The 19,177-nt window shown below is 43.1% G+C and overlaps 1 protein-coding gene across 1 annotated transcript in view; it reads right to left on the bottom strand.

Annotated features, from left to right (window-relative positions):
• Nucleotides 1-19,177, bottom strand: part of BAIAP2L1 (BAR/IMD domain containing adaptor protein 2 like 1) — a 75,745-nt gene that overhangs the window by 32,101 nt on the left and 24,467 nt on the right. The window contains exons 2-3 of the mRNA XM_006044317.3: nt 15,955-16,030; nt 10,358-10,444 (exon numbers count right to left, since the gene is read on the bottom strand). Coding sequence (XP_006044379.1) covers nt 10,358-10,444; nt 15,955-16,030 — 163 coding nt within the window. The remainder of the gene's footprint in view (nt 1-10,357; nt 10,445-15,954; nt 16,031-19,177) is intronic.

The raw sequence follows: 19,177 nt of genomic DNA on the forward strand, positions 1-19,177 counted from the left end.
AGCCTAGAGAAACCTGATTCATAGGGTCAAAAGGGAGGAGCCCAACACCCTTATCTGATACACTCATTCAGTCCATCAACAAGCATTTCCAAGCTCATCCTGGAGCCTGCTTCTCTCATCCTTGCCTCGCTGTGGGGGCAGAGGTGCCACACCTGCGGTAGCTGCTGTTCCCTCCCCCTCTGGACTTTCCCTGGAGCAGACACCACTGGACTGCCATCAGGATACCCAGCTCCAGAACCCTCTGGGACATTACTGTAAGCACAGCTGTTCACAACTCCTTAGCAGGTTTTTACAGAAGGACTGCTGCCAAGGCCATTTTCTACACTGAGCGAAATGCTGGCTTCCTGGGACTTCCCTGGTGGTCCAGCGGCTAGGACACTGAGCTCCCAGTGCAGGGGCCAGGGCTCCATCCCTGGTCAGGGAACTAGATCCCACATGCCACAGCTAAGAGTTCACATGCTGCAACTAAGACCCGGGGCAGCCAAGTGTATAGAAAATACCAAGTGCGGGCTTCCTGGGACTTGCTTCCACTGGATTTCAGGAACAGTATGTGTACATCTTCTGGTGCACACCCAGGCTTCCAGGTTCTAAAGACTACTTTTGTAATTCGTTTTCTGCGTAGAAATCCAACTTTTGTCGGATCTGCTTTAAGGAGTAGAAAATTCCAAATTCAAAATTACCAACAGGGTTTTTAAAGATGTCATGAAACTGAGAGGCCTTAAAGCTGAGACCTGAAGTCTGTAGGAAACCCTTCATTCACCAGGGAATCAGCCAACTGGAATTTAAACCCCAGCTTCACTACTAACTAGCCGTGTGAGATTATTTAACCTAAGTTCTCATTTTCTTGTTTATAAAAAGTGGGAACGATACCCCCCGCCTCAGAGGACTGCTGTGAGAATTCAGTGAGACTTCTGAATTTCCATTAATGCCAACACAATCCATCAGAGGTTTTTCACACTGAGGCATAGCTGGCATGTCATACTGCACTAGTCTCAGGTGTGCAACGGACGCTGCGATGTCTGCACACACCGCGAAGCGGCCACCACGAGAAGGCCAGCTGCCCTGCTATATACAGTGCTACTGAAAACTGCTGTGTATGTGATAGGAAGTTTTACTCTCTTGGCAACTTTCAAATATACATGATGACATTATTGACTAGAGTCATCTTGCTGTACAGTACATGCCAATGACTCACTCATTTTACAACTCAAAATTCATTTACCATGTTATTCATTCTGAGTTGGTGGGTGGGGCCAACTAAAACCCTTCACAGAGGGCTGGGAAATGTGCACAACTAGCCTCTCAAATTATTACAATGTCTATTATATTGTTTTTAGTGTGAATTAGTTAGTTATACTGAAGAGTTAACAGAAGTGGCATACTTATGTTTCTTGGCAATAGAATACATATAACCTAAATTTACCAATGGTGACATTAAGTACATTCACAATGTCGTACAACCATCAATTATCCAGTTCAAAAACGTTTCACCACCTGAAAAGGAAACCCTGTACCTATTAAGCAGTCACTCCCCATTGTCCCCTCCCTCAACCCCCAGAAACTACCAATCTGCTTTTTCTCTTAAGGACTTGCTGATTCGAATTTTTGAATGAGTGGAATCTTAAATATGTGGCCTTTCAATCTGGTTTCCGTCACTTATGATGTTTTCAAGATCCATCCATGTTTCAGCACACATCAAGACATCATGCTTTTTTATGTGTGAGTAACATTCCATGAGCACCGAAGAATTGATGCTTTTGAACTGTGGTGTTGGAGAAGACTCTTGAGAGTCCCTTGGACTGCAAGGAGATCCAACCAGTCCATTCTGAAGGAGATCAGCCCTGGGATTTCTTTGGAAGGAATGATGCTGAAGCTGAAACTCCAGTACTTTGGCCACCTCATGTGAAGAGTTGACTCATTGGGAAAGACCCTGATGCTGAGAGGGATTGGGGGCAAGAGGAGAAGGGGACGACAGAGGATGAGATGGCTGGATGGCATCACTGACTCGATGGACGTGAGTCTGAGTGAACTCCAGGAGTTGGTGATGGACAGGGAGGCCTGGCGTGCTGCGATTCATGGGGTCGCAAAGAGTCGGACACGACTGAGCGACTGATCTGATCTGATCTGAACATTCCATAGTGTGGATGCACAGTGTTTCGTTTATCAATTCATCAGCCGCTGGGTGTTTGGGTGGTTTACACCTTGTGCCTGCTGGGAATAATGTGCAAGTTCTGTGTGGGCATCCATTTGTCTTGAGTAGACCTTTAAGGGGTGGAGTTGCTGGGTCATAAGTTCCTGTTTTGAGGAACTGATAAACTCTTTTCCAATGCAGCTGCTCCATTTCACATCCCGCCCCCTCCCACCAAAGCGCAAGAGTTCCCGTTTCTCTACCAACACATGCTGGTGTCTCTTTAATTACAGCTGTTGTTGGGTGTGGAGTGGTACCTCACTGTGGTTATGACGTGCAGATCCCTAATGGCTAATGATGTTGAGCATCTTTTCATGTGCTCCTTGGCATTCTTCCTTTTTGTTTTTTTAATTGAGGGATAGTTGATTTGCACTGGCCTCCTTACTTTTAATAATTCTGTTAAGTCATTCAGACCAGGAAAGAGTACCTGAGGTAGTGCATTTACTTCCAAATGGCTGAAGACCAGAAACATTCATGGTCATGTAATAAATGTTTCTAATATGAAATACAAAGCCTTGATTATATCTGATGAAAACACAAAATACAGACTCTTGCATGAAGAATCGGTTTCAGATTGTATGATGCTTTACTATTTTACACAATCTTTTATCTGAACTATAATGGACAGGATGATCTGACACCATAAAATTAATCACTTCAGAAAAAGCTCCTCTTTTCGACGCATAGAAAATTAAATCAGCATAATAGGCTGCGCCGCTGACAGACTTCCTGGGCTCCAATTAACTTGCCATTAACCAGATGAGTGACTTCGGCAAGTCATCTAACTCGCTTTGAATACCAGAATCCTCATCTGTAAAGTGAAAATAACAATAGCACCTGCTTTAGAGAGTTATCACAGTGGTCAAAGGAGTTCGTATGCCTTTGGCAGACACAAAGTTAAGCAAATAAAATAAATTCCTTATTAACTCTTTCCTATTTTTGTGGGAAGGAGTTTAATCTCTTTAAAGTGAGCCTTACCTGCAACTAAAAGATAAATGGTTTTGATCAATAACAACTGCTTTGGCTCAACTTAGCTTTCTCATTGCTTCTGGTATTAACTCTATTTTACCTAAATTTTAGGAATCTGTTTGAGATACTTCTCTGAATAAACAACATTTCTTTAAAAATATTTCATTTTTTTTTTTTTCCTCCCATGCTCTTATTTTTAAGACCCAAGACTGTCAGGTTGGATTTTGAGTGTCAACAAGACAAAAGTGTAATAAACATTTTTTTAAACTGCATATCAATAACAAAAGCAAACCTATGATTGTCTAGGTTCCCTGATGCTGAAGAGATAAAATCTTCTGTTTTGCGCTCAATTTAGGAAATTGGCCTAAACAATTTAATACATGCTTCAAAATAATGTAATAGCTGGCTGAATTGGAACAAAGTAACATAGTCCAAATAGATGTGACCTTGAGGTTCTTACACCTTACAGGAAATCTGTCAGCTCCCCAAAGCAGAAAGTGAAAGTAAAAGTGAATTCACTCAGTCGAGTAGGACTCTTTGTGACCCCATGGACTGTAGCCTACCAGGCTCCTCCCTCCATGGGATTCTCCAGGCAAGAGTACTGGAGTGGGTTGCCATTTCCTTCTCCAGGGGATCTTCCTGACCCAGGGATCGAACCCAGGTCTCCCGCATTGCAGGCAGACGCTTTAACCTCTGAGCCATCAGGGAAGCCTTTCCCCAAAGCAGAGTTCCCTTTTATTCCTTGAGAAATAAATGAGAACAAGCTTTATTTTTCTATGGTTTAAAGATGAAAAAACGGATTCAAAGTTTCTTTTGAATATTTTGCCAAAATATTTTCCCCTGACCATTTGTTTTCCCTTTCCAACCTTTTCCATATTTTCTAAGTTTTAAAAAATAAACGTCATTTGATTTAAGGACAAAACTGGAAGTTTTAGACAAACTTCAGTTTCCTCTTTTAAACGAGCACTGTTGCTAGAGTGGAACTGTGTACCTGTGATAAAGATTTATGTGCACAGTTCCAGGTACACACCCTGACGACCTGAGTCACATGAACATTATTCATATGACTTACTCTTTGACAAACACAGCGGATTAAAATATTTTACCTGCCAAATCCTGACTGCAGAGCTCTGGTCTTTGGCTTTGCGTTTGTTTGTTCGTTCCTCCCTCCTGACAGGGCAAGGCAGTTTTGCCCCTGAGCTGTTTGCCCGCTGTGGTTCCTGGGACTGTGCTGTGATGTGTGTTAACCCCAAGCACTTAGTAGCAGTCTGTAGAAACAATCCCAGAAAGTGCAGTCCTAAACCCAGGTGGTTAAGGAGCTGCTCTTTCTTTGGAGAGAAGGATTTCAAACCCCTCACATGGTCGCTGGTCTTGACTTAAGCAACGGGATGGCCCTACAGGCCTTCCACTGTCAGATAAGGGCGTGCCAGGGGCCAGGCCACAAACAGTTCAGGTCTCAGAGGCCGAACTTCTCTGCAGCCTGACAGCAGCTGTGGACAACCACGAACAAGTGGGCACGGCCAGGTCCCCCTCAAATTTCAGTTACCTGTCGGTGCTGGCCAGCCCCTTGGCTCTAGTTTGTTCAGTTAAGGTACAACTGATAAAAGGTGAGGCTTCAGTAAAATGATTTGAAGGTAATTTCAAAATATATGCTAATTCTTATTAGAAATCTTCAAGTGATAGCATTTAGCACAAAAATGATTAAAAGTTGGCATTTCTCTTGAATCATTAAAATATTTTTCTATCAGTTTCAATTACAGTTGAGACAAAGTAATGACACATTTTCTCAGTATTTTCTACAATAGGAGAACAGACTTTATTCATAAGGGAGCTTTAAGTTTCAAGAGAAAACCATCAGGAATGACTTCCTTGGGAGAAGGATATATAGAAAGAAAATATATATATATATTTTATATATATAAATATATATATTTAATTTTCTGACCTACAGAAAATTAAAACCTGCTGTTATTTCTTAAGTTTTAGACAATTAGAATAGCTTATAAATTTTAGATATTTAAAGTACTTTCTATAAAGTCTGAGTCACTTCCCCACAAAATTGGCAGAATAACTTTGTATGAATATGAAGAAAATAAAAGGAGCATTTCTATTGCTTTGCAAGTTCTAAATATCTTACAAGAGTTTTATCAAATGGTAAGTCCTATTATATCAATTATTTTTATTTTCTAAGAAGTAAACATAATTTAAATCAGAGAAGCACCACTATTACTTGGCATTTCTACTTTTCATTTCTTGGTGACTTTCAATGACCAAACCTTTATACCTCCATAGGTGACCCCAACATTCAAGAGAACAATGAGATGACAAAAAAACCCTTCCAGAAAGACTCTCTCGTGAATGGTAATTAAGAGGCTACAAAGCACCAGCAGAATTAGACTGTCAAGAACCCCAAACTGCATAGATAATAAAAAGGATCAAAACAGAAAACAAATTTTTTTTTTAAAAGTTGACCAGCAAATGCAATAACTAAAAGACAAATAACCCAATTAAAAATGGGTAAAGATCTGAATAGACATTTCTCCAAAGAAGATACGCAATGGCTAGTAAGAATGTGAAAAGATGCTTGATATCAGTAGCTACTAAGGAAATGTGAATCAAAATCCAAATGAAGCAGTACTTCATACTTCCTAGGATGGTTACAATACAAAACCAACCAACCAAACAAAAAGACAACAACAAGTGTTGGCAAAGATGTAGAGAAACTGGGCCCCTCATACACGGCTGGTGGAATGTATGTGCTCAGGTGCTCCGTTATGTCCAACTCTTTGTGGCCCCAAGGACTGAAGCTCTCCAGGCTCCTTCTGTTCATGGAATTTTCCAGGCAAGAATACTGGAGTGGGTTGCTATTTCCTACTCCAGTGGATCTTCCCGACCCAGGGACTGAACCCCTATCTATTGTGTCTCCTGCACTGGCAGGCAGATTCTTTACCACTAGCGCTATCTGGGAAGTCTGGTGGAATGTATAATGGTGCATTCCATTTGAAAAACAGTCTGGCAGTTCCTCAAAGGGTTATATTTAGAGTTACGATATGAACCAGCAATTCTACTACTAAGTGTATACCCAAGAGATGGAAAAATGTAGGTAAACACAAAATTTGTACACAAATGTTCATAGTAACAGTATTTTTAGTAGCTAAGAGGTAGAAGAAACCCAAATGTCCATCAACTGGTAAAATTAAATGTGGTAGATCTATACACTATTCCATTTATATGAAATGTTTAGCAAAACCATACCTATAATAGACAAAATATATTAATGGTTAAATATGGCTGGAGTTTGGAGAAGGCAATGGCACCCCACTCCAGTACTCTTGCCTGGACAATCCCATGGATGGGGGAGCCTGGAGGGCTGCAGTCCATGGGGTCGCTGAGGGTCAGACACGACTGAGTGATTTCACTTTCACTTTTCACTTTCATGCACTGGAGAAGGAAATGGCAACCCACTCCAGTGTTACTGACTGGAGAATCCCAGGGACTGGGGAGCCTGGTGGGCTGCCATCTATGGGGCTGCACAGAGTCAGACACGACTGAAGTGACTTAGCAGCAGCATGGCTGGAGTTGGGGGTGAATGGGAAGTGACTGCTAATGGGTATGAGATTTCTTTTTGGAGTGAGAAAAATATTCTGAAGTTGACTCTGATGATAATTTAAAACTTGGTGAATATACTAAAAATCACTAAACTATATTACTTTAATGGGTTTAGATCTCAATAAAACAATTATAAAAATATGATAAAATTAATTTGGATAGTAATGACAAAGAATGAAATTGAAAACTCAACAGAATTGACTAGAAAAAAAATTTAAATGCCATATACAGTAGGCCTTTCAAAAACACCATAAGTATCTAAAAATGCATATATAAAAATGTGTAAGACTTCTACAAAAAAACCTACAAAACAGTGCCAACAGAAATTTTTAAAGTTCCAAGTCAATTTTCCATTTCCTTATACATTTATAACTGACAGTAAGAGAGTTTTTAGTGTTTCTGACAAACATTTTTAAAGGTCACAGGACAATCATAATTTCTCTCACTGATTAAGATGGCTTTGCATAGTTTTAACTTGTACGGCCATCTTGTGGTCTTGCCTGTATTTAAAATTAATGAGTTAAATGTATCATTTCAGAAATTAGAAAAGAACAGTAGAGTAATCCCAAAGATGGTACAAGGAAGAAAATGAGGGTAAGAGTAGAGATTAATGAAATAGAAAATGAAGATACAATAGAGAGAATTGAAAAAATCTGTTCATGAGGAATCAAGGATAATCAAGGCAAAATGTGTATTCTTATGAACATATCACCCACTTCATGGAAGAGAATAATGCTGATGAAAACAAGCAGCATAGATTTTTGAGTTCTCAAACACTTGTGAACGTATGAAGTGATGAGAGAGGCATCTTTCTGGTCTAGCAGACTTCAGAGCACACTCTCTCCTTCCATCTCCCGGCCACCCAGAATGTGTTGGCGCCCGCTCCCTCGGTCCTGCCCCCACTCACGACGGGGCGTGTGGCCTGCGGAGGTGCAGGCTGACATGGCGCTGTAGCAGCGCGAGCCTCACTGAGCCTCTCTCAGGCAGTGGGCAGCCTCAGGGGAAAAGAAGACCTGGCCGGCCTCCCGGCCTGCTCACAGGGTTGTTCTTGGGCGGCACCTGGGTTGCCCACCACCCTCACCCAGAGGTCACGACCTCACAGCCCCCGCCACCTTCCTTGGCGGCCGCACATGTGGCTGCCCCCAGAGGTTATCTCACGCCCGTGCAGGAGCCATGACCGCCAGGATGACTCTTCCAGTCTATGGGCTCCCTGAGGAAATGTGGGCTGAGCGCCCACCCTGGAAAGTAGACCTGGGAGGTCATGTCCACCGCTGGGACTCCCTAGGATGAGACGAGGCAACGTGCTCACAGCACACACTTACCAAGACCCGAGTTTCTACACGAAGCACAGCAGTCCAAAGGTTAAGCAACAGCCATTAAGAAGCCAAACGTCATGTCTGTAACACTTCTGGTATTTCCATCTTCCTTGACCTGTGACACCTGGTGTTCCTGGGTGGGCCCCTAGACCACTGAGCTCGAAACAGCACCCGTGCCGCCCCTCCCTAGGCTTTGGCTGCTCAGACACCAACAATTCCCAGTCATCTCCTTCTCCAAAAGGTCCCTACCGCGACCTGACTGACTGCCTCTTTCCTTTCCCTTGGCCTCAGGGACGCGCAGTCAAGTGTGGAGGTGAGGAGCCCAGATTCTCAAGTCGGACCACCTGCTAACTGTGTGGTCGGGGCACACACTCCCCTGCAGATCTTAACACCAATACCACAAGTTCAGAAACCAGACAAGAGAATCTTCTTGAAAAACAAGAAAGACACAATCTACTTTAGGTCTTTCTCTTTTTCCTATGAATTGTCCTCTGCTCTTCCATACAGGAATTTAAACAGAAACAGGGTAGTATTTTAGTCTAAACATTAACAATAAGATAAACTAAATGAATCAAAAGCAGAACATGTCAGGCCTCCAAAAGCAACTCCAACAAGGACAGAACTTTCTCATGGAATGGCTGTGAGTAGAAAATTAAGTATATGATACAGTGAATATAAGTGAAAAGGGCAACTTGGAACAAAAATGAAACATAGCAAGTAATTTCCATCCCCTCTGAATGAAATACATATGCACAAGGCTTTCCTCATTGAAGCTGAAGTTTTAAGACTATGTTTATAACAACACGGTTGCTGTGGAAACAGTTGATTCAACAGTATGAACTCACAGCTGAATCAAGTAAGGTGTGGAACAGAAGTCTTATTCAAACAGTGGCAAGAACCATAAAACATTAAAAAGGCACACTGAATGACGCTGAGTCAAAGCACCGTATGTTTTAGCCTAAGGATCAGGCATTTTTTTTGCATGATGCCTGACACAAATAGGATGTTTCTTTTTAATTAAGTTCTATTTTTGGAACCTATAATCAGTCCAATCATCCCTCAAACGTCCTAAGTTTTACTGCTTCTGTCTATATAACAGCATGTAATTTTTTTTTTTTACACTGTATTTTATTAAATTCATCCACTTTGGATGGGGTTACTAGAATTCAGATCTTGCCAGAGCATGCAGAAGTTATGGCACCAACAGAAGACTACTCAGGGTTTTGAAAATTTTCTGCATGTAACCAATTCTATTACATATCGCAGTACTGACTTATTGATCATTCAGCATCACTTCAGGCTTTTGGCTACAGGTTTCAAGACTATGAACTCTTTGAGTACAAAAGTTGTCAGAGAAAGTTAACAAGGGCCCAGATCCACTGCCTTACCCAGCAGCCCAGCCTCCAACCCCAGAACTGTCACCACACCTCGAACTTGTTCCATGGCTTTTATGGGTCAGTTAAGAGCTTTCCAAGCAATCGTGGAAAAACACCGTATCTAAAAAACCCTCAAGACACTTAGCACAGAAACCCATTATCTGAACCTTACACACATGCTCCTTTGCCCCTCCTCTGCTTGCCGGTCCACTTTTTAACTGGAGAGGGACGCACTTTCTTTAAAAAGGAAGCACACACACTGTGCCAATCCTTTCCTCTGGTTTTCTGAACCCTTCAAATTCTGACACACACTGTGAAGTCTGAAATGTTACCCTTTGTCAAGTAAGATGTGTTCAACAAGTTTTTAAAATGATGCTTCTGTGTGAGGTTCTGGAGATGGCACAGTGAGAGAGCTCTGTACGGAGAAGCCTCGGCGCACCCGGGTGTGGCTGCCCGCACCCTCTGCGAGTGCACAGGGGATCCATTCATACCAGCAAAACCGGAAAAATCACAACCGAGGGCGACTGGGGAAGCAGCGACGGCCAAGAGCAGAGCGTAAAGGAGCCGGACTCTGCGGGGTGACTCACAGGAAACGCTCTGTCAGTGGCGGGAGGCCTGGTGTTCACCCCTCCAGTTAGGAATCTAGGTCAGGGCTCCCAGGCTTCACGCTTCAAGGGGGAGCTGGGGCCCAAACCTCAGGGGCAGAAGCCCAGTTCCCAGTGGCCTGCCCTCATCTAAGCCTCCACTGCGGACAGACCGCAGAGGCGAAGGAACCCGAGTGCCCCCTTTCTATTCTGCATTTGTGCCACTTCTCCGTGTGCTCTTCTCCGGGTTCGTACAACGGCAGCCCAGGAACCGCGGCTCAAGTTAGGTGGACAGGTAATGGACGGTCAGCTCACCCAGCTCTGTTGACACGGGGGACCCGGTGGCAATCTCCCCAATCTTGGCCACTCCATCGTAGTAGGCTCTTCCTGCCAGGATCATAGCTAGAGAGGGAAGGTGGCACACAGAATAGTCACTTACAGACAGAAAGGAGGAAGCGATACAGGTTTCCTTCCGAACACCTGAGTCCCTTGTGGCCAAGGCGAGTGTGGCTGAGAGGGCAGGGGTGGTGCTCGAGAGCTCTGCTGGGTGGAGGACCCCCCCCACCGGACGGCACCCAGGGCACCCTTGCCTCTGACCAGCCCTGGGAACCTTCAGCCGCAGGGGCTGGAGGCTCAGAGAAGCTGATCTCGATGCCAGTCCCAGAGCGGCTGTGTTCCTAACACAGGCTCAAGGCTGGGACATGTCTACTCCAGCCAGCTGGTCACTTACAGCAACACAAGCCTGCAACGCGGTTAGCTGGAGGGGCTTGTATGGGGTGGCCTAGGCACCCAGGCCTTTGACGGCATTTTTACTTTTTCCTGTTGAAACAGATAATCTAAGGCACAAGCAACTACCATATTGTTGCCAGGAGAAAAGTGTATGAAATCTGAAATGCATTATCATTTCAAAAAACAACACAATTACCTGAAAAATAACTGAATGCTCTGCTTTTCTTTCCCCTCCTTTTTGGCAGAGACAGGAAAACTTATCTTAAAAATCACATTTCTCCTTTAAAACAGATTCTGAAAACTACATTATAAGGTATAGAAATCTGCTCTTGATTTGGTTTACTTTTTCTTTCCTTTTTTGGGGCGGGGGGTGGGCGGTGGTTGGAGAGTATGTCAAAAGCAAGACAAATCTGGGTTTGAATTCCACTGTTACTTCCAACTAACTAACATGACCTTGCTGGGCAAGTGAAACAGAGGGTTAATCTAAAAATGCCATAATAGCATGTGTATTGGACAAACTAGTTGAAGCTGCTAATACCAATCCCTTCTTTTACTTTACAGCAGGCTGGGTTTCAGGAGACTCTCGGTATGCAGTAAGCAAGATTTTCAATAAGACCTATGCTATTTAGTGTGACTTTGGAGAAAATATTTTATCTTGCTCAAAGGCTGGCTTCTTACACAGACCTCACTTTGCCTGGGAGCCTTGGAAATCACAGGATTTTGGAGATAAAAGATCCCTAAGCAATCTCCTCTCACTCAGAAGAAAACCTGAGGCCACACCAGCCACTCTGCCCCTGTGTAGAGCGGGAATTGTTTTCAAAGATGGATTTTAAAAGATATTTCAAGTTGAAAAAAGGTGGAAGAGATCATAGACTTAATTAATCTACAAGTATGGTTGAAGATGCTGCTGCTGCTAACTCGTGTCAGTCATGTCCGACTCTGTCCATAGACAGCAGTCCAGCAGGCTCCTCCGTCCCTGGGATCTTCCAGGCAAGAACACTGGAGTGGGTTGCCATTGCCAAAAAAGTAGTTTCATGGCAAATAGATGAATCTATTTTTGCAGGTCTTGAGAGTTAAAAAATTACAAAAGTTACAGCTTTTACTTCATACATATATACAAATAAGTTTAGGAAATGTAATGATCTACTACAGTATTATTTCATAATACTGAGGATGGCAGAAAGCAAAAAGACTACAGAGCCTCCTGATGAAAGTGAAAGAGGAGAGTGAAAAAGTTGGCTTAAAACTCAACATTCAGAAAACTAAGATCATGGCATCTGGTCCCATCACTTCATGGCAAGTAGATGGGGAAACAAAGGAAACAGTGACAGACTTTATTTTGGGGGGCTCCAAAGTAACTGCAGATGGTGACTGCTGCCATGAAATTAAAAGACGCTTACTCCTTGGAGGAAAAGTTATGACCAACCGAGACAGCATATTAAAAAGCAGAGATACTACTTTGCCAACAAAGGTCCATCTAATCAAAGCTATGACTTTTCCAGTAGCCATGTGTGGATGTGAGAGTTGGACTCTAAAGAAAGCTGAGGGCGGAAGAATTGATGCTTTTGAACTGTGGTGTTGGAGAAGACTTTTCAGAGTCCCTTGGACTGCAAGGAGATCAAACCAGTCCACCCTAAAGGAAATCAGTCCTGAATATTCACTGGAAGGACTGATGCCGAAGCTGAAACTCCAATACTTTGGCCACCTGATGCGAAGAACTGACTCATTTGAAAAAACCCTGATGCTTGGAAAGATTGAAGGCGGGAGGAGAAGGGGACGACAGAGGATGAGATTGTTGGGTGGCATCACCGACTCAATGGATGTGAGTGTGAGTAAACTCTGGAAGTTGGTGATGGACAGGGAAGTCTGGCATGCTGCAGTCCATGGGGTCGCAGGGAGTTGGACATGACTGAGTGACTGAACTGAACTGAGGATAACCATAAAGCATAATTATAAAAAAAGAACAACAACAAATAGCATTTAGGTAGACTCTCCAATTCGCCACTTAAGTTAATTCATCTACCAGACAGCATTAAGACCCAGGGTGCTGATGTTACCACCCTGTTTCATGAAGGGGAGCAGAGCAGAGACATTCTGGGCCAGACCTAAGGTCAGTGAAGAAACAGAGGCAGTGCACGCAAGGCCAGCTGGCACGGTCACTTCCTCGGTTCAAATCACAGTGCTCTTTGACTCTTTGGTCTCAGCTAGCACTGAAAAAGAGGTGCCTCCACCTAAAAACAAGGCTTATAGCCAGTAAACTGTCAAGTTAATGTATGTAATATTTTAGTGGGAAGATTTAAAATTCTGAGGTACTGATAAGCTGCAAAGCAAATTAGCAGGAGAAGGGTAATACAGGATTACACAACACAAACAAAATTTTTGGTCTGTATCCACATACTACATTGAAATTTTTTCAGTTACAACAGTTTCGAATTTTTCCAGTTTCACTAACTGTTGACTTATGTTTAAAACTATTAAATCTTCTTAGTCTAGTAAAATATCCTGCTTTTATGATAAAGCTGTATTAATGTAAAAATTATCCAGAAAAAAAAAGAAACTGGTATTTTCATAATTGTACTCCCTCTTGTGAATATATTAGAGATTTTATACAGGCTACTGTTTTAAGGAATGAAGCTCATTAGTTCTCATTTAGTGGCTGACCAGCTATTTCATCAACCTAAATTACACACTTCCACCAGAAAACTTTTCCTTAAAATATGATTTCACTAGGTTACAGTTCTGCTCAAAAAGCTTCAGTGGCCTCCCACTGCCCAGGGGGAGCCTGTCTCACTCCACCGAGTTCATGGTGGATTTTTATAATTGTGGCCTTCAATGAATCACACCTCCCAGCTGGTGGTGGTGTCTAGGACACAGAGGAGTGGTTTGGTCATGTGACTTGCTTTGGCCAATGGGGTACAAGCAGGCATAACTCCCACGGGGCTTGTACTCTTGGGACAGCCGGCCAGGCCTGAGAAAGGAGGTGAGCCCAGCCCTGGCCCCAGCCGATTCTGACTGCGATGCAGTCTCGGGCATACAGGCAACTGTACTGCCTTTATAGGACCATTGGAAATAGCGAACTATTGTCATCTGAAGCCATCCAACTCAGCGGCAGTGTGTTACACAGCAACAGGTAACCGATGCTGCATCCAGATATGCTAATAATGGGACCTCATTCCACCTTAAGTTTTCTACTCCCCCATGCTCTGCACCCACGCAAGTGCGGACCCCGGGGCTCGGCTTGCAGGCTGTCTCTTGTGTCTGCAGCACTAGAAAGCAGCGGCGGCCTGCTGCCCCTGTCAGCCCGCTCAGCCATGCACGGCCTCCCGCCTGCTCTCCTGACTTTCCGCTCAGACCCCTGACCGTGCTGTTTATCAGCAGTGCCTGCTGCCTCACTGCACACGTGGCCTCCTTGACTGTACTACAGATTCTTACCAAGGACTTGACACGTTTCATTGAAGTTTCTCAATGGCTTCAGCTAAAAACAGATGGCCTTCAGAAATTCTGGAAACACCTTATGAAGTGCAAAATAGGCCTCAGGAGGTATTAAAGTGATAAGAGGCTCTGGGGAGAAGTCCTGTTAGCAGGAGGCTAAGCTGTGGGCTGTTCACTGCGTCACTTTATAAATCTCTGTCTCAGAGAGGCAGCTCATGCTAGAAAGGAAAAAAACAACTGCAGGTCAGAGTGCTCTCCTTCATGGTGATGGATAAGGTGACGACTTTGTGACTAGGTGATCATCAGGGGAGAAAAAAGTCAAAGTGTTAGTCACCCAGTCATACTCAACACTTGGTGAGCCCATGGACTGTAGCCTGCCAGGCTCTTCTGTCCATGGAATTCTCCAGGCAAAAATACCGGAGTGGGTAGCCATTCCCTTCTCCAGGGGATCTTCCTGACTCAGGGATCATACTGGGGTCTCCAGCATTACAGGTGGATTCTTTACCTTCTGAGCTACCAGGGAAGGCCCCCACCCCCTCATCAGGGGAGAGTCAGCTTGCAAAACAAGGCTCCAGCTTGTTAAAAGAGGGAGGGGGCACCCACAGAAGTTATCCATACTGCCGGGGGTGTGAGGGAGGAAAAGGCCAGGTCTGCTGCACTTCCTGACGCTGGACACTGGCCGAGAGCACCAAGATCCAGAGGAAAGTCAACAAGCAGTTTATGGCAGCAGCGACTGCAACAGCAGAGCGCCTGTCATCCAGCGTCCCAAGTCTTGCCAGTACCTCCCCTTTCCTGGCACATGCCCAGGCTGAGGGTATGAGGGCGCAGGTTTATTTTCAAAACATCCCCAGGGAGCAGCCAGAGGTGGGCGTATTGTGAAGGACAGAAGCAAGACGGGGAGAAAAGACACAGAGCTTGACCTGAAGGCTTCTTCAAATCTTACTGTTGGAAACTAAGCTTTCTACTTATGTTACATGCTGGTCCCAGTGAATCAGGGTAGATGGTGAAACTGGGATCTGAATGTTTGGCGGGTGGGTGACACGTGCTACATATGGAGAACGGTTCTGACCGTGTTAGAATTTGGTGATTATTTTCAAGGTGATCTCTGACAACACCCGCCTTGGGGAGGGGAATGCATGTGTAGACGCACATCACCTTCCTCAAACGAAATCTGTTCAAACCAGCAACTGACTCTAGTTCACAGAGAGACAAAAGCCAATGCTTGAGTCCATTTTAAATGAGAATCTAAGTTCAACTTTTAATTTAGATGTTTTTCCATTCAGGCTAAACATCTTATTTCTCATATTACTAGCAAAAGTGATACATCGCCCCCCACCCAATGATACACTCAAAGATCAGAAATTCTTCTATATAAATAAAAAGGAGAGTAATTCCTATGCTTTAGGATCCTAACATTTTAACTACCTTTTTAATATATTGGTTTACAAAGAATTTGGTTTATAAAGTAGAAAACATGTTTATATTTTAATGATATAAAAGATTAAGCAATTTCAAAAAGCAAAATCTGATATTTAAGATATGTCACTTATAGTAGTCTATTATTCAATTCACTCATTTCAAATAAACTAATATCCTACCATTGCAAAGTTCTGTAGATTAATTATAAACTGTACCAATTTAAAGGTATTTTAGAAATTCAGTAACAAGTATTTAAAAATAATTAAGTAAAATATTTAATGAGTGGCTTTGTACGCCCTCTGTATTTATAAATTTAGAAAACAGACACTTACCATTAACAGCTTTTTCATAATTCTTCCCTAGGTTTATTAAATTTCGTAGCCCGGGATTGAACTGTTCCATTACATTCTGAAAAACAAACAAAAAACCAAATTAAGAAAATAAGTGACCACTAGACCAAGTAACCTTTAGAGGTCATCACTGCATAGCCAAGGATCCCCATGTGTGCCCAGTGGTACCGTCCACAAAGTCATGGATGCTGATTCAAAAGCAGGAAAGAGCACATCCATCCTGACTGAGGGAACTGGTGCGGCCACGTGACCCTGGCCACGCCTGCCCTGGAGCTGCCTAGAACTGACTGTAAATGGAGTCTGCAGCAGACATACAGTCCCCACAAAGCACACCCTGCAGGGGGCTGTCAGTTCAGAAGCCAATACTCCTTTTGGGTTTAGGTAAGTTAATGGCCGTCACACTAGGAAACACGGGTGCATGACAGGAACTTAAGTATATGGACAGTGTTTTGGCTATCAGTAAAGAAGATTTTTGGTCCATAAAGAAGGCTGAGTGCCAAAGAATTGATGCTTTCAAACTGTGGTGTTGGAGAAGACTCTTGAGAGTCCCTTGGACTGCAAGGAGATCATACCAGTCAGTCCTAAAGGAAATCAAGCCTGAATATTCATTGTAAGGACTGATGCTTAAGTTGAAGCTCCAATACTTTGGCCACCTCACCTGATGTGAAGAGCCAACTCACTGGAAAAGACCCTGGTGCTGGGAAAGATTGAAGGCGGGAGGAGAAGGGGGTGGCAGAGGATGAGATGGTTGGATAGCATCACTGACTCCATGGACAGGAATTTGAGCAAGAGAACAGACATTTCTAAGAGCTGTTTTTGCTCTGCAATTACTAGGAGAGGGAGGCTGTGGATGGCTCTAGGACACAGGACAGCTGGGAACGTTCTTTGTAGGTGGTCACCGGCATTTTCTCCAGGCCATCAGTTCATTCATTACATATTTGTGGGGTGTGCACCAGGGCCTGTGCTCACAGCAGTGGAGGTGGAGATGTGGTTTCCCATTCTGGGCTTCATGATGCTCTTATCTCTGCAGATGTCACGGATTTCATTTTTAAAAGCGTAATTTCAACATCAATAGAAGGTCATAAACAGAGAGAGAAGCACTATGACAAGACAGGCAACTATTTAGAACATTAGTCTAAATTTAAAACGCTATCCTAAATCTGATGTTACAGACAAGAAATCATTCCTATGAGGCTCTGAATATATTTGGTGACTAAATGTATTTGTCCCACCTACAAACAATAAGCTTCACAATATTAATCTTTCCAGGTAGACCAGTCAAATCTCTTTACTGCCCGCCTCAACCAAAATCTGTACCTTGTTTGTAGAGGCCCAAGCAACAAAGAATAAAAAAACCACACAACTTTCAAAGGGGCAGAAACATAACACATGTATTCTTCAGGATAAAGAGGTTCTCCATTACATGTTAGCAGGGGAGAAAGAACATAATAACTTTTATTATAAGTGTTCTTTGTTAAAGAACATTATAACTTTTATTTAATATTAAAAGTTTTTATCAACTTTTATTTTATTAGATGCATTTTATTTTATTAGACAAAAAATGGAAAATAATCCCTGCCTCAACCCTTCCCCACCCCTGGCCTTACTCCCATGTAACAGCTCCACTGAAAGTGCTCTTTTGTATTTACTGCCATAGTTTTGATTAATATTCTTGACTTCTTGACTTTGGACAATAACCACTGGCCTTCTGCTACAGTAAACAACTCTACTTTCCTTGTTTCCAGTATTCCCTACATAACAGCAGTTTCCTGGAAAATCAATAGTCAATATTTATTATGACTTTGTAAATACTGGTCACTACAATGTAAGGAATGTACCAAGAATGGTGCTTCCTTTCTTGATACACCTTTTTGTTTCTCCTGAGATTAACAAGTCTCATTCCAATGCCTCCTTAGATTTTTCCATGCATCTTCCTCACACTCCATGAGATCTAACAGAAGCCTATTGATATCTTTCAAGCCGAAGTGGTCAGTTAATCTTCATTTTTTTTTTTCCCTGAACATCCCTAAGGACTCTCTGTCCTCTTGCTCAGCCTGGCCTGACCGTTTCCTGCCATGCTGTTGCCCTCACATGTCCCTTTTTGGTCTCCCATGTGACGAGAGTCTCATTAGCTGGATTCCACATCTTCCTCTTTCTTCATTTATCCCTATTTGCTGGAGATCATTCTCTAAGAATGACCTGAGAAATGACATAGGAGGTAGATGTGAGTCCCCTTGTGTCTGAAATTATATTTACCTTGATGTTTGATTGGTATTTCGCTGGGCAGAATATTTCAGGTTGAAAGTGATTTTCCCTTAGGATTTAAAAGATATTGCTCCTTATATATTACTGTCTTTATTTTTTAAAATAATTTTATTTATTTTCAGCTGTGCTGGGTCTTTGCTGCCGCACAGGCTTTTCTCTAGCTGCAGCAAGCACAGGCTCTAGGGCGTGCCAGTAGCCGAGGCTCCTGGGCTCGGGAGCACAGGCTCAGCCGCTGTGGCACGTCAGCTTAGTTGCTCTGAGGCAAGTGGGAGCCTCCTGGATCCAGGGAGCCAAGCTGTGTCTCCTGCACTGGCAGGAGGACTCCTTACCACTGAGTCACCAGGGAAGCCCTCCACTCTCTTTAATATCCAGTTTTGCTACTGAGAAGTCAGCTGTCATTTGTATATGACTTTTTTTTTTTTTTTTTTGATGAGATGGGGCAGGGGAAGGGGCTTATTTCTGGAACCCTTCTCTTTATTCCTGTGTTCTGAAACTACACAGTGGTCTGTCTCAGTGTGGGTATTTTTTTAATTTACTTTACTGGCACTCAAGCAGACCCTACCCATAGAGAAAAGTACATCCTTCAGGTCTGAAAAATGTTCCTGTTTGATTCTCATCTCTTCATTCTCTGGAACTCTGAGAAGGATTTCACATAACCTGGATTTATTCTCTAATCATCTTACCCTTTTCCTCTGATTCTTCGTTTTTTGTTCTGTCTCTGACAGATAGCCTCAACTTTACTTTCCAACTCTTCTGTTTTTAAAACTTTTGATATATTTTTGGGCTCTTTCAAGTTTTTTGATCATTCCTTTTAAAAGGCATCCTGTTCTTGTTTCATGGATGTGGTATCATCTCTTATCTGAATAAACTGTAATTTGAGGGCTATTACCTGCCAGTCCCCCACTGTTGGGTATCTAACTGTCTTTCATGTTGGAGGCAT

Source organism: Bubalus bubalis, chromosome 24, assembly GCF_019923935.1.
Source record: "Bubalus bubalis isolate 160015118507 breed Murrah chromosome 24, NDDB_SH_1, whole genome shotgun sequence".
In the NCBI taxonomy this organism is placed as follows: Eukaryota; Metazoa; Chordata; class Mammalia; order Artiodactyla; family Bovidae; genus Bubalus; species Bubalus bubalis.